General features: G+C 46.2%; 1 protein-coding gene and 1 pseudogene across 1 annotated transcript; one reads left to right on the top strand and one right to left on the bottom strand.

Annotated features, from left to right (window-relative positions):
- Positions 1-4,895: 4,895 nt before the first annotated feature.
- LOC112266077 lies at positions 4,896-6,001 on the top strand (annotated as a pseudogene).
- A 1,717-nt stretch (positions 6,002-7,718) lies between these two features.
- Positions 7,719-13,536, bottom strand: LOC112265211 (TRPM8 channel-associated factor homolog). Its single transcript, XM_024442317.2, has 8 exons — positions 13,423-13,536; positions 12,561-13,213; positions 11,291-12,282; positions 10,927-11,021; positions 10,578-10,791; positions 9,379-9,615; positions 8,555-8,892; positions 7,719-8,344 (listed from the first exon to the last, which is right to left on the bottom strand). Exons 2-8 carry the CDS (start codon positions 13,187-13,189, stop codon positions 8,102-8,104), a joined length of 2,748 nt encoding a protein of 915 aa, XP_024298085.2. The 5' UTR covers positions 13,190-13,213; positions 13,423-13,536; the 3' UTR covers positions 7,719-8,101.
- Between the last annotated feature and the right edge of the window lie 195 nt (positions 13,537-13,731).

The raw sequence follows: 13,731 nt of genomic DNA, 5'->3' as shown, positions 1-13,731 counted from the left end.
CTCATACATAAATATATTGGAAATGTATGAATACATCTTAAATGAATTGATGTTGAGGAATGAAGGGAGTGATTGGGTGATGGGGGTACCTAAATGTAGGCTACCTATTTGAGTCTGTCTGTCTGTCTGTCTGTCTGTCTGTCTGTCTGTCTGTCTGTCTGTCTGTCTGTCTGTCTGTCTGTCTGTCTGTCTGTCTGTCTGTCTGATTACAGTAACAGGGAGGGAGGGAGGACTCATACATAAATATATTGGAAATATAGGAATACATCTTAAATTAATTGATGTTGAGGAATGAAGGGAGTGATTGGGTGATGGGGGTACCTAAATGTAGGCTACCTATTTGAGTGAGTGAGTGAGTGAGTGAGTCTGTCTTGTCTAGTCTAGTTCAGTCTAGTCTAAGGCTTAAAGAATAGCCTGGGATGCAGTCTGACCTTTTGTCTCCTCAAGTCATTGGGCCATTAGGACCTTAGACTGTGCTCTGAATGATTTCCTCAGTCCAGCTATAGTCCATGGTCGGTCCAGCAGTAGCCTACCAGAAAGGTAGATAGATGACAATTTGTGGAAAGGGCTCAAGATTTAGAACACTAAGCACAGTTCAGATACAGTCAGTGGCCCAGTACTGTATCACTCACATGCTACACACTTAAAACTATACACACATTTTACTACACAGTATACACAACAACCGCTTGCAACTAACTAGGAAAGCAGCACTTCTGAACACACTATTGGCGCCCAGACAGACAACTATTAAAGTAACAACCTGTCTGATCCATAAGCGTTATTTACCCATAATCCATGTGATTAGTAACAAGCAATTTTAAAAAATGGGCCAATCAATTGAGTGACCAGGATTAATGTCAATGTAGGCACATGTGCCTGTAAGTCCAGGAACGTCTATTCACATCCAGTAATTCAGCCTTGACAAATTAATGACTGGGCCTTAGAAACAGTTGTCATTATTTCACTTAATTGTGTTCACGTGTCACTCATGTTTAATAGCCACAAATGAGTGCCTGGAAAAAAATCAGCCTGTGTGTTCCGTGCTCTTGCCTTCCCGGAAAACCAATCCTCGAGACAATAATTCTACATTTTGAGATGTAGCACATTTCAATTGTACAACAATGTCTACTGGATAAATGTATACTGGGTAAAAATTGGTACTGCTACTGCCTGCATTCTGGAATGTTGTACCATGAGGATCATGGGACATATACAGTAGCCAGGACTCCCTGTTTACATCCCAAACATCTGATACAAACCTGACATCTAGTGGTAGACTTTAAGAGCAGCACCAACCAACATTACAATATACTGTGTCGGTGTGAATGGGGCAACCGGACACAATTTGACAGCCAGCTACCACTTTGAATGCAACATGGTGTGAATGATTGATATGAAAGATGAGAGTGCGAGGCCAAAGCAAAGTACTTACTATACATGAGAAATCTAAGACTGTACTGTATACTGGGCGGCAGGCTAGCCTAGTGGTTAGAGTGTTGGACTAGTAACCGGAAGGTTGCAAGTTCAAACCCCCGAGCTGACAAGGTACAAATCTGTTGTTCTGCCCCTGAACAGGAAGTTAACCCACTGTTCCTAGGCTGTCATTGAAAATAAGAATTTGTTCTTAACTGACTTGCCTGCTAAAATAAATTTAAAAAAATATGGTAGATCTGAATTAACAAGGTTATAGTCAAATTATTTACTTGATGTAAGTCTCCTCATAGGCCTATTGCTGTGGAAAAACCATGCCTGGTTAAATCCCTTGTTTCACACTTTTGATATCTGTAATCTGATCGGCAATATTTTCCCCTCATTCCTCTTAGGGTTCCTGGGCGAGCGTGTGTGCCAAGAGGTTGAGACCAGACCAGGAATCGAGCCAGGTTTACTCTTGCCTGGGAAACCAACACGAGACGAGTTATACCACCAAGACTTAGCCACTGACTTTGACTACACCAACAATGATTCATAGACGCTCCACCATAAGATTGACATGTGAAGGAGAAATGTGTGTGTCATTTAGAAGTTTGAACATAAAAATGTACAGTACCAGTCAAAAGTTTGGACACACCTACTCATTCAAGGGTTTTTCTTTATTTTTACTATTTTCTACATGGTAGAATAATAGTGAAGACATCAAAACTATGAAATAACACATATGGAATCATGTACTAACCAAAATTCTAAATATATTTTATATTTGAGATTCTTCAAAGTAGCCACCCTTTGCCTTGATGACAGTTTTGCACACTCTTGGCATTATCTCAACCAGCTTCATGAGGTAGTCACCTGGAATGCATTTCAATTAACAGGTATGCCAACCAGTTGTGTTGTGACAAGGTAGGTGTGGTATACAGAAGATAACTCTATTTGGTAAAAGATCAAGTCCATATTATGGCAAGAACATCTCAAATTAGCAAAGAGAAACGACAGTCCATCATTACTTTAAGAGATGAAGGTCAGTCAATACGGAAAATGTCAAGAACTTTTAAAGTTTCTTCAAGTGCAGTCGCAAAAACCATCAAGTGCTATGATGAAACTGTCTTTCATGAGGACCACCACAGGAAAGGAAGACCCAGAGTAACCTCTGCTGCAGTGGTTCCTCTGTTCATTAGCGTTACCAGCCTCAGAAATTGCAGCCATAATAAATGCTTCACAGAGTTCAAGTAACAGACACATCTCAACGTCTTGTGGGGCTTCCGAGTGGCGCAGCGATCTAAGGCACTGCATCTCAGTGCTAGAGGTGTCCCTACAGGCACCCTGTTTCGATTCCAGTCTGTATCACAACTGGCTGTGATTGGGAGTCCCATAGGGTGGCGTACAATTGGCCCAGCATCATCGGGGTTTGGCCAGTGTAGGCCGTCATTGTAAATAAGAATTTGTTCTTAACTGACTTGCTAAATGTATAGCCTTCATGGTTGAATTTCTGCAAAGAAACCACTACTAAAGGACACCAATAAGAAGAAGAGACTTGCTTGGGCCAAGAAACACGAGCAATGGACATTAGACCGGTGGAAATCAGTCCTTTGGTCTGATGAGTCCAAATGTGAGATTTTTGGTACTGTGTCTTTGCAAGACGCAGAGTAGGTGAAATGATGATCTCCGCATGTGTGGTTCCCACCGTGAAGCATGGAGGAGGTGTGAGGGTGCTTTGCTGGTGACATTGTGATTTATTTAGAATTCAAGGCACACTTAAGCAGCATGGCGACTAGAGCATTCTGCGGCGATACGCCATCCCATCTGGTTGCGCTTAGTGGGACTATCATTTGTTTTTCAACAGGACAATGAACCAACAAACCTCCAGGCTGTGTAAGAGCTATTTGATCAAGAAGGAGAGTGATGGAGTGCCGCATCAGATTATCTTGCCTCCACAATCACTCGACCTCAACCCAATTGAGATGGTTTGGGATGAGTTGGAATTCAGAGTGAAGGAAAAGCTGCCAACAAGTGCTCAGCTTATGTGGGAACTCCTTCAAGACTGTTGGAAAAGCCTTCCAGGTGAAGCTGGTTGAGAGAATGCCACGAGTGTGCAAAGCTGTCATCAAGGCAATCAAGGCTACTTTGAAGAATCTCAAATATAAAGTATATTTTTATTTGTTTAACACTTTTTTGGTTACTACATGATTCCATATGTTTCTTCACTATTATTCTACAATGAAGAAAATAGTAAAAAAAATAAGTAGGTGTTTGCAAACTTTTGACTGGTACTGCACATTGCTCTATCATTTTTCGGATTTAAAATGTTCAACTAAAATGTCAATTAATGTTACCGGAACTATCTGCACTGACCATACACACACACATTTACTAGACTTTACATACAGTGCATTCAGAAAGTATTCAGACCCCTTGACTTTTTCCACATTGTTACGTTACAGCCTTATTCTAAAATTGATTAAATGAGATTTTTTTCCTCATCAATCTACACACAATACCCCATAACGACAAAGCAGAAACAGGTTTTTCAAAATGTTTGCAAATGTATACAAAGAAAAACGGAAATATCACATTTACATGCAGGTAGGTATTCAGACCCTTTACACAGTACTTTGTTAAAGCACGTTTGGCAGTGATTATAGGCTCGAGTTTTCTTCGGCATGATGCTGCAAGCTTGGCACACTAGTATTTGGGGAGTTACTCCCATTCCTCTCTGCAGATCCTCTCAAGCTCTGTCAGGTTGGATGGGGAGCATTGCTGCACAGCTATTTTCAGATCTCTCCAGAGATGTTAGATCAGGTTCAAGTCCAGGCTCTTGCTGGGCTACTCAAGGACATTCAGAGACTTGTCCCGAAGCCACTCCTGCGTTGTCTTGGCTGTGTGCTTAGTGTTGTTGTTCTGTTGGAAGGTGAACCTTCGCCCCAGTCTGAGGTCCTGAGTGCTTTGGAGCAGGTTTTCATCAAGGATCTCTCTGTACTTCGCTCCGTTCATATTTGCCTCGATCCTGGCTATTCTTCTAGTCCCTGCCACTGTAAAACATCCCCATAGCATGACGCTGCCACCACCATGCTTCACCGTAGGGATGGTGCCAGGTTTCCTCCAGATGTGACGCTTGCCATTCAGGCCAAAGAGTTCAATCTTGGTTTCATCAAAAGCAGAACAGCTGGTCTATGTAATGTACACACCACCTGAGAGAACCATGTACATTTGGATCTACCCAGACACTGTGACCTGCTGGTTAAACAGGCTATACGGGTTCAACCATTGGGCTCTGCTTCAGAGGCATAGCTTGGTGCAGGACAGGTGAGTGGGAAGACAGCTAGTCGTGACCAGAAAACACGAGGAGAAAGCAATCAACTAGGAAGTAGGAACGTCCCATCCAATGATGCCGATCCCAATAGCCCTGTCTGTATTCCTGGCTGGAACCTTGAACCCTGTCCCTTGTTGAGGGGGATGTGATGGCCAACTTCGAGGACATCCCAGAGTGTGTGGAGTATTTTTACCATGGAAGGTACTAGGCTGGGGCGCTGACTCCCCCGGTGCTGCCCGCCTGTGCCAGCGCTTCTACAACAGGTACCACTTTGCCACGCTGTACGACACCAACCACCGCATTGCTGTGTATTCAGCCTACCGCTTCCAGCCCAGCAACGGAGGAGGCAGGGAGAAACGCTGGTTTGTGGAGCCACAGGTGGGTCATGAGAACAGGGCAGATGTGTCTGTGGCTAGAAACAGACATGCCATAGGACGGTCTCCTCAACAACTCACATCAATAACTAACTATGTTGGTGACACAAATTGAAAAAGGCTCTAGATCATCATATTTGTTGTGTCCTGTGTTGTACGATACGGAGGCAGATTGTTGCCTAAATAAATTGTGAGAAAAAAAACATTGAAATAAACTGAGATGCCTAAAATGTTTCAAGACAAATTATATTTTCTGTTTCAATTGATCTAAAACTTTGGGTTGTAACGGCAGTTTATTTTCCCTCCCAGCTCGTGGGGTGCAGACTGGTTGGGGAAAGATCACCCTGGGGTTTACCTGGGTGAGAGAAAGGAGCTCAACGAGGACTACACCCACTCTGACAAATTGCTTGAACCTACAATCTATCTCTCCTTTTTCCTCTCTTCTTAATCTCACACGGTCACCCACTTCCTTTTTCCCTCCAGTCGTAACGCCACCTTCACCCTGACCAACATGGTGCCCCAGAACCCCAAGCTCAACCAGAACGCCTGGGCCCGCCACGAGTCCCAGCTCACCGACCTGTTCAAGGCCCAGTGCGCCCAGGCCTACGTGCTGGTGGGCACCATCCCCTCCACAGACAACTGGATTGTCAACGACAACGTCTGATGCGTCAACATCCCCGAGTACATCAGGAATGCTTACTGCTGTGTGGACAACAACGGTGAGCCTGTCCATAGCGGTTGCGCCACCACCCTCAACACTGAGCAGAACTGAGTGGACCAGCGCTCACTGCTGGAGCTGAACGGTTTCCTGCAGCAGTATTCTAAAGCACCAACAGGGGACTTCTTTCACAACAACTGCCAAGCAGTGACGGAGAAGTAGTATCCCACTCATGCGTTTCTATTCATGATTTGACAGTGGCAAAGTGAGCTAAAACTTCACATACCAGTACCAGTCCTTTAGCCAAGTCCTGCTTTCTACTGTGAAAATGTCATTATGAACTACAGTGAATGAATAAAGAACTATGTTTGGAGAGATTTATTATTCTTTATACAGTGGGGAGAACAAGTATTTGATACACTGCCGATTTTGCAGGTTTTCCTACTTACAAAGCATGTAGAGGTCTGTCATTTTTTATCATAGGTACACTTCAACTGTGAGAGACGGAATCTAAAACAAAAATCCAGAAAATCACATTGTATGATTTTTAAGTAATTAATTTGCATTTTATTGCATGACATAAGTATATGATACATCAGAAAAGCAGAACTTAATATTTGGTACAGAAAACTTTGTTTGCAATTACAGAGATCACACGTTTCCTGTAGTTCTTGACCAGGTTTGCACACAGTGCAGCAAGGATTTTGGCCCACTCCTCCATACAGACCTTCTCCAGATCCTTCAGGTTTCGGGACTTTCAGCTCCCTCCAAAGATGTTCTATTGGGTTCAGGTCTGGAGACTGGCTAGGCCACTCCAGGACCTTGAGATGATTCTTACGGAGCCACTCCTTAGTTGCCCTGGCTGTGTGTTTCGGCTCATTGTCATGCTGGAAGACCCAGCCACGACCCATCTTCAATGCTCTTACTGAGGGAAGGAGGTGGTTTGCCAAGATTTCGCGATACATGGCCCCATCCATCCTCCCCTCAATACGGTGCAGTCGTCCTGTCCCCTTTGCAGAAAATCATCTCCATGCTTCACGGTTGGGATGGTGTTCTTGGGGTTGTACTCATCCTTCATCTTCCTCCAAACACAGCGAATGGAGTTTAGACCAAAAAGCTCTATTTTTGTCTCATCAGACCACATGACCTTCTCCCATTCCTCCTCTGGATCATCCAGATGGTCATTGGCAAACTTCAGACGGGCCTGGACATGCGCTGGCTTGAGCAGCGCTGCAGGATTTTAATCCATGACGGCGTAGTGTGTTACTAATGGTTTTCTTTGAGACTGTGGTCCCAGCTCTCTTCAGGTCATTGATCAGGTCCTGCCGTGTAGTTCTGGGCTGATCCCTCACCTTCCTTGTGATCATTGATGCCCCACGAGGTGAGATCTTGCATGGAGCCCCAGACCGAGGGTGATTGACCGTCATCTTGAACTTCTTGAACCCTGATGTCCTTACACAGCTCTCTGGTCTTGGCCATTGTGGAGAGGTTGGAGTCTGTTTGTGTGTACAGGTGTCTTTTATACATGTAGGAGTTCAAACAGGTGCAGTTAATACAGGTAATGAGTGGAGAACAGGAGGGCTTCTTAAAGAACAACTAACAGGTCTGTGAGAGCCGAATTCTTACTGGTTGGTAGGTGATCAAATACTTATGTCATGCAATAAAATGCAAATTAATTACTTAAAAATCATACAATGTGATTTTCTGGATTTTTGTTTTAGATTCCGTCTCTCACAGTTGAAGTGCACCTATGATAAAAATGACAGACCCCTACATGCTTTGTAAGTAGGAAAACCTGCAAAATTGGCAGTGTATCAAATACAAATCTCCCCACTGTATGTGCTTTCTAGGAATAAGTGAGAATAATATAATAATTCAAATGAAGTAACAAGTGGTACACTTCTATAACTTTGTATACAGTATCAAAAACATATGCGACTTCAGAATAAGGTGCTTTATTGGGCACATAACTACATTTGGAATGAAATAGACCCTGTAAAACATCCGACTTATGATGAATAAGGCACTTGCGCGGACTCTTCTGAAGTGCACTAGAATATACAATTGCATTTATAGCCAACAATAGAGCCAATCTCCTCAGCCAGCCCTTTGTGATGACTTCAAAAACCGTTATGATTATTTATTTCTTTGCACAGTAGACGCAACCATGATTGTTGCAGTAGCATTTCTACACCAGGCCAGCAAAGTCCTAATCAACACTCCTTTACCTTAACCCGTCATCAGATGGTACCTACCCTTCACCAGCAATCCCTGACCTGTGACCTCTGACCCCCAATTTAAGGGGGTGACCTCCCCTATAGGTCAGCCATACTGGGCCATAGGGTGGTCGCTCCACACCGGCATGTTAGAGAGCTTTTCCTCTGTAGCGGGCTCAATGGGCCAGCCCCAGGCCTTGAAGAAAGGAGCCAGGTTCCTCTCGACCGCCAGGGAGAAGGTCTCAGCATACAGGTTCATCTTTCCCTGGTTGTCTTTGGGCACGTTCTGCATGGTGTGGTAGGCAGCAAACACCTTCTTGAAGGCGTCCCAGCCAAACTGGTCCTGGAGCTGGTGGGAAGGAGGACAACGAAGAGAAACTGTTTACACAAACTCAACCCTAGATAAAGTACTTTTTTTTGTAGATGTTTTACTGTTGCATCTATGCTTTCCTGTCTAACTACACATGCCTTTTCACAAGCACTAATTGTAGGGTTTGTACACAACATACTCTGCAGCAGGGCGTACTATACAGTATACGTCACTACAATCTCATGTCACCTGCATGTAGGTCTCCAGTGCCACCCACATGTCCCAGCTGGCCAGATTCCTGCCCCCTTTAGCGTACCCCTCGGCACGGCTCTGTCGGTTGGCCAGCGCCATGTTGGGGTGGGCCTGATCCCGATTCACCCCCAACACCTCCTCGTGCACGTACACTGACCACAGGTTACACGTGCACTCAGTGGTGTGCGAGGGGAACTCCCAGACTCCTCTCTGCTGGTTGTGACCCAGCTCGTGGATGGCTCCCCACAGGCCCGAGCTGCGGGCTGCCACAGGGTTCACCAGGTTTGGGGCGGAGGAGGATTGTATCATGATAGGGTAGCCTGCATGCATGAAGCCTGTAGGGGGGGAAGGGAGAGAGTAAGGAGATGGTCTAATTAATGTCTGGATACTAACAGGGCAGAGGTTGTGCAGCCCACTGCTATACACTCTTTAAAATAAGGGTTCCAAACGGGTTCTGTGTCTGTCCACATGGGAGAATACTTTTTGGTTCCACGTAGCTCTGTGGAAAGGGTTCTACCTGGAACCAAAAGGGCTTCTCCTATGGGGACAGCCAAAGAAACCTTTTTTTCTCCTAAGAGTGTAGGTTACTTGCGTACAACACATTTTCTACAGCACAACAACTTAATCACCTAGAAACTGTATCGGTACTGTCCTACCTGACTCAAAATACATATACATTTTTTGGGGGGATATGTCTTTTCAGATAATCTCTCTTTTTCCTGTTCATACCCAGAAATGACACAATCCCTGGTTCCCTACCATAGTCAATTCCAGTCAAGACTGTTTGTCCATACTAAGAAATAAGAGGGACAGACGCTGACCATGGGAAATCTGGACGTCGGCCACGAAGCGCTCCTTGCGTGGGAACTTGGCGGGGACGGCAGCCAGGTCAGCTATTCCCCTCATGATGTCATCCCAGAGCGCTGCCACCAGGTCAGGCCGATCCAGACCTCGGACCACGTCAGAGTGGACGGTCAGGATGATGTTCTCAAACTCCATCTCTGCCCAGGGGGAAGGGGCGGTCCGCAGAACTGCCCAGTCTGCAGGCGTGGTCACCCCTAGAGACAGGAGAGAGGCAAGGGTTGGAGGAAAATACAGGATCATTTGACAGAATTGATCATTTTAATGAGGTGTTATGACCAGGCTGTGTGTGTCTTCATGATCAGTCAATCAATCTCATCTCAGCTTGGTATGCCAATTAGAGGTAACAGATAAGCCTAGCATAGGTGAACAACATACATTGAATGGCCTTCATGATGACTATTACCAGACACATCTTTGGGACAGTGTGATTTCCTACCACAATGATGAGTAGCACATTGCAAATCCATTCTCATAACAGCAGGGATTCAGCTTCAGTTTTAGTAACACAGCTGCAATGACACAGTCTATCTGAGAGCATAGCTGTTCTCAGCTTAGTTCATCTCTGTATTCTACAGATGTTTCATAGAGAACAAAGGCTGTGTCATTTCCCCTTTTAATCTGTGGCAGCCTTCATCATTGTACATTCTAAATGGCAACAGCGAGCAGGAAGCAACTCAATTATGTATTAGGAATACATGAATAGCAGATCAGAATACATGAATACAACTCCGAGAAATGAATAAAGATTTGATTCATTTACAAGAAATTGGGTACAAAAAGAGGTTAAAAGATATGAAATATTCTGCCTGGATGAAGTGAAAAGGTTCCCAGACAGATATATTGTAAATGAGTAAATGAGGGGGCTGGATGGAGTAATGTACTTTGTTCTCTTTATGGTGTATGTATCTTTTATTCACCTGGTATTTATCCAGGTTAGTCTCATTGAAATACCCTCTCTGTGAAACTTTCTATGAGGCACACACATATAATAAATGCCACACTTATAGTGCATTATAACACTTGCTATAAGTGATCATAACAACTCATGGGTTATAACAACTCATAGTTGTAACACCCTTATAATACATCACTTGGATGCATTATAAGACCAAAGTGTAAAATGCATCATAGACTCCCACCTCTCCCACCCACTTACCAGTCTTGTAGTAGGGGGCCGGCACAGCCCCCTGAATAATGACCTCCACCCCCTCCACCTGGGTCTTAGGAGGGGCGATGAGATAGAGGAGACCGCCCCACAGGTTCCACACCTGCATCATCTCTGAGTCTATGGGGAAGCGCTCATGAACCACTGGCGCTCGCTTCAGCTCGTTCGAATTCCCAATGTTGTCAGTCTGACAGCCTATCTGGACCTGATGGTAACAGGGGCATCAGTCAATCAATCAATTCACAAAGTTCTTGAGGGCTTGATCGCAAAACAAATAAAACATTATTTGATTCAATAGAATGTATTATTATAAGACAAAACAAAAAGCAGTATTGGATACCTTCCAGCCCTGGTTGACGATTTGTGGTGGCATGGCCATGTACGTCCTCATCCCAGGGGAAAGGAACAGACCAGTGCTGAGCCACTCCTCTCCGCCTAAGACAATGTTCCGTAGTGGTTATATTCCAACACAACAGAATATAATAGTGAGAGTAAGGTTAGAAACACGTATTACCACGCTAACCAATGAACTTGCATATAAGCAGAGTAGCTATTGTGAAAAGTATTTTTTCGCACCCGTTTTAGCTAAGCCATTACTCCTGGTGTGTTTCATATTGGTTCCCAAGACTAAACCATCTCCATTAGACCCATGATCCTCCATTTTAGAGCTCATGTCCCATAAGAGAGAATGAGAGACAACTAACCTGCTGTATTACAGTTGATCCTAACCCTGGCATTGGACAAGGCAGGCATCATGGGCTGGTCCTTGATCAGGTAAGGCAGTAGGGCGTCTGGGTCCTGGCACACCTTGTACACCTCCGCGCCTACACTGAGCAGCAGGTGGTCCTTGGCGCTTATCACCGGGCAGCTGTGGCACACCTGGGGGATGCCCGCCTCCTTCAGCACATCAGTGAGCATGGCCACCACCGAGGTGTACGAGGCACAATCGTGCGCCCGCATGTGCAGGTAATTGGCACAGTCGCTGCCGAGCTTCTTCAGACCGGCCTCCTCATGCTCCGTCAGCGCCTCGCCCTGGGTCACGTGACCGGCAAAGCGGCGCAGCAGGTGGCGGAAGTGGAAGCCCTCAGAGCAGGTCTGACCCGGGACTGGGGCCTTGTAGCAGCCTGCATCCAGAGTGTTCCCCAACAGGCTGAGGCCCATCTTGTTGAGGATGCGGTTGCCTGCGTACCCTGTCATGGCTTTGTGGCCCGGGTTGGCCTGGGCCCAGTACCAGGCGTGGCCCCCGATCAGTAGGCCCCCGCCCTCGGCCACAAAGTCTTGGATTTCATCGGCATGGGCGTCGCTGTAGGAGGTGCAGACATAGACGCTGAGCTCCTTCCTGAAGCCGCTCTTCTCACAGCGCAGGCCAGACTTGCTCAGCAGGGTGTGGGCGGCGCCGAGCTGGGGCAGGACGCCTACCAAGCCGTTACGACCCTGATCTAACCAGCGCACGGCATTGAGCATGAAGGGGGACATTTGCTCTCGGCCCAAGTATCCCTCGTGGGTGACCACGATGACTCGGCCCTGGCCGTAGTATGCCCCGGCCAAAAAGGCCCTGCCGTCCTGTGTGGTGCCAATGGGGAATGCCAGAGGGCCGTGTATCAGCACCTCTGAGCAAATAGCCCCGCCCTGGATATCAAACTCAGTCACGCCCTCCAGCAGGAACTCCAGGTCATCCTTGAAGTCCATGCTCATCCTAGGGAAAGAAGAGAGTGAAAGTGTAGGTATGATTTGACAACTTAAGACACATAAAAATAGCTCAAATAAACAATTGATTAAACATTTATTTAACCAGGTGATTTCTGGAGTTAAATAAACTCCGCTTTCTTGTTTTGTTTTTTACACCTGGTTATAGGAGGTGGTGATTTGAGGCAGAAAATACCACCATGTATACATTTCCGTTTTACTACATTATCTCTATATTAATATGCCACCGCCTTTTTCTCTTCTCTCTATGAAGTGCCAAATACTTACGCCACAGCCAGCCAGCTGGAAGGGATCTGTGGAGGCACAGGGAGAGTACCCAGCTCCCCAGGGTGCTCCGAGAAGTAGATGCCAGCCACGCTGGACACCTTGTTCCCCGGGAAACCCAGCAGGGTGTTCTGTTTGGGTCCCTCGGCCCAGCTACACGCCTGGCCAGCCATCAGCAGCCCACCTCCCGCCTTCAGGAACTCTACCAGCTCCTTCACCTCTGGGCCCACGCAGTATGCATCTGTCACATACACTCCCAGGCCCTCGCAGAAGCCCCCTACCTTGGGTTGGAGGCTGGAGTAGCTCAGATTGTCGGCCACGGCCTTACAGCTCTGGTGGACGCCCACGGTCGTGCTGTCACAGGACGAGCCTGTCAGCCAGGTCAGCGCATTCTCCACCAGGGCAGGAAAGGCAGTGAGGTAACCCTCGTGACCCAGCACCACCACCCGGCCTCGGCCGTAGAATGAGGCAGCCATCAGGACCTGGCCACAGGCGTTCATGGCCAGTGGGAAGGCTTGGTCGCCGATCAGTACTAAGTCGCTTGGTATGTTTGGCCCGTTGAGGTCCAGCTCCTTGACCCCCCTCATCAGGGCAGTGTAGGCCTCCTCACGGAACATGCTGCTTTGGGTCATGGCTTAGTCTGTGGGCTGACGATCCTATTGGTGGTGGAGAAAAAAAGGATTTTAAATGACAGATATGTTTAAAACAGTATAAGTACTGGAGGTTGACAGTCCAGTCCATGTACAACTATTTTCAAACTGTTGCTAGGAAATAAAACAAGTTTCTGAATTTCACTCTGCGGTAATCTCTACAACAAAAGCATCATAAATAGTTCAGAACAAAAAACGGCATCTGTAAAACCTACCTAGAAACAAAGGAAAACCAACAGCTGAAGATCAGTGTCAAGCCAAAAATGGAGTTCAGAGCAAGCAGAGCAGCAAGCTGTGTTACATTCTACTGAGCATACCTGGGGCACAGTCTGAATGAAGGGAAGAAAGAGATCATCACATCAGCAAAACAAGTTAAAGGAGCAGGGAGGGACATGTGTGTGGCCAATGACTGGCCAATGTGACCTGAGCAGACAGGGCAGGGCAGGGGAAAGGCAGGCATCTGTCAACAGTGAGTCTGTATGAATACAGTGTGCTCACATGGGTGGAGTCAGCCAATTACCAGA

Source organism: Oncorhynchus tshawytscha, linkage group LG13 (assembly GCF_018296145.1).
Source record: "Oncorhynchus tshawytscha isolate Ot180627B linkage group LG13, Otsh_v2.0, whole genome shotgun sequence".
Classification (NCBI taxonomy): Eukaryota; Metazoa; Chordata; class Actinopteri; order Salmoniformes; family Salmonidae; genus Oncorhynchus; species Oncorhynchus tshawytscha.
The sequence above is the reverse complement of the archived record's forward strand: the minus strand, read 5'-3'. Positions and strand labels throughout refer to the sequence as shown.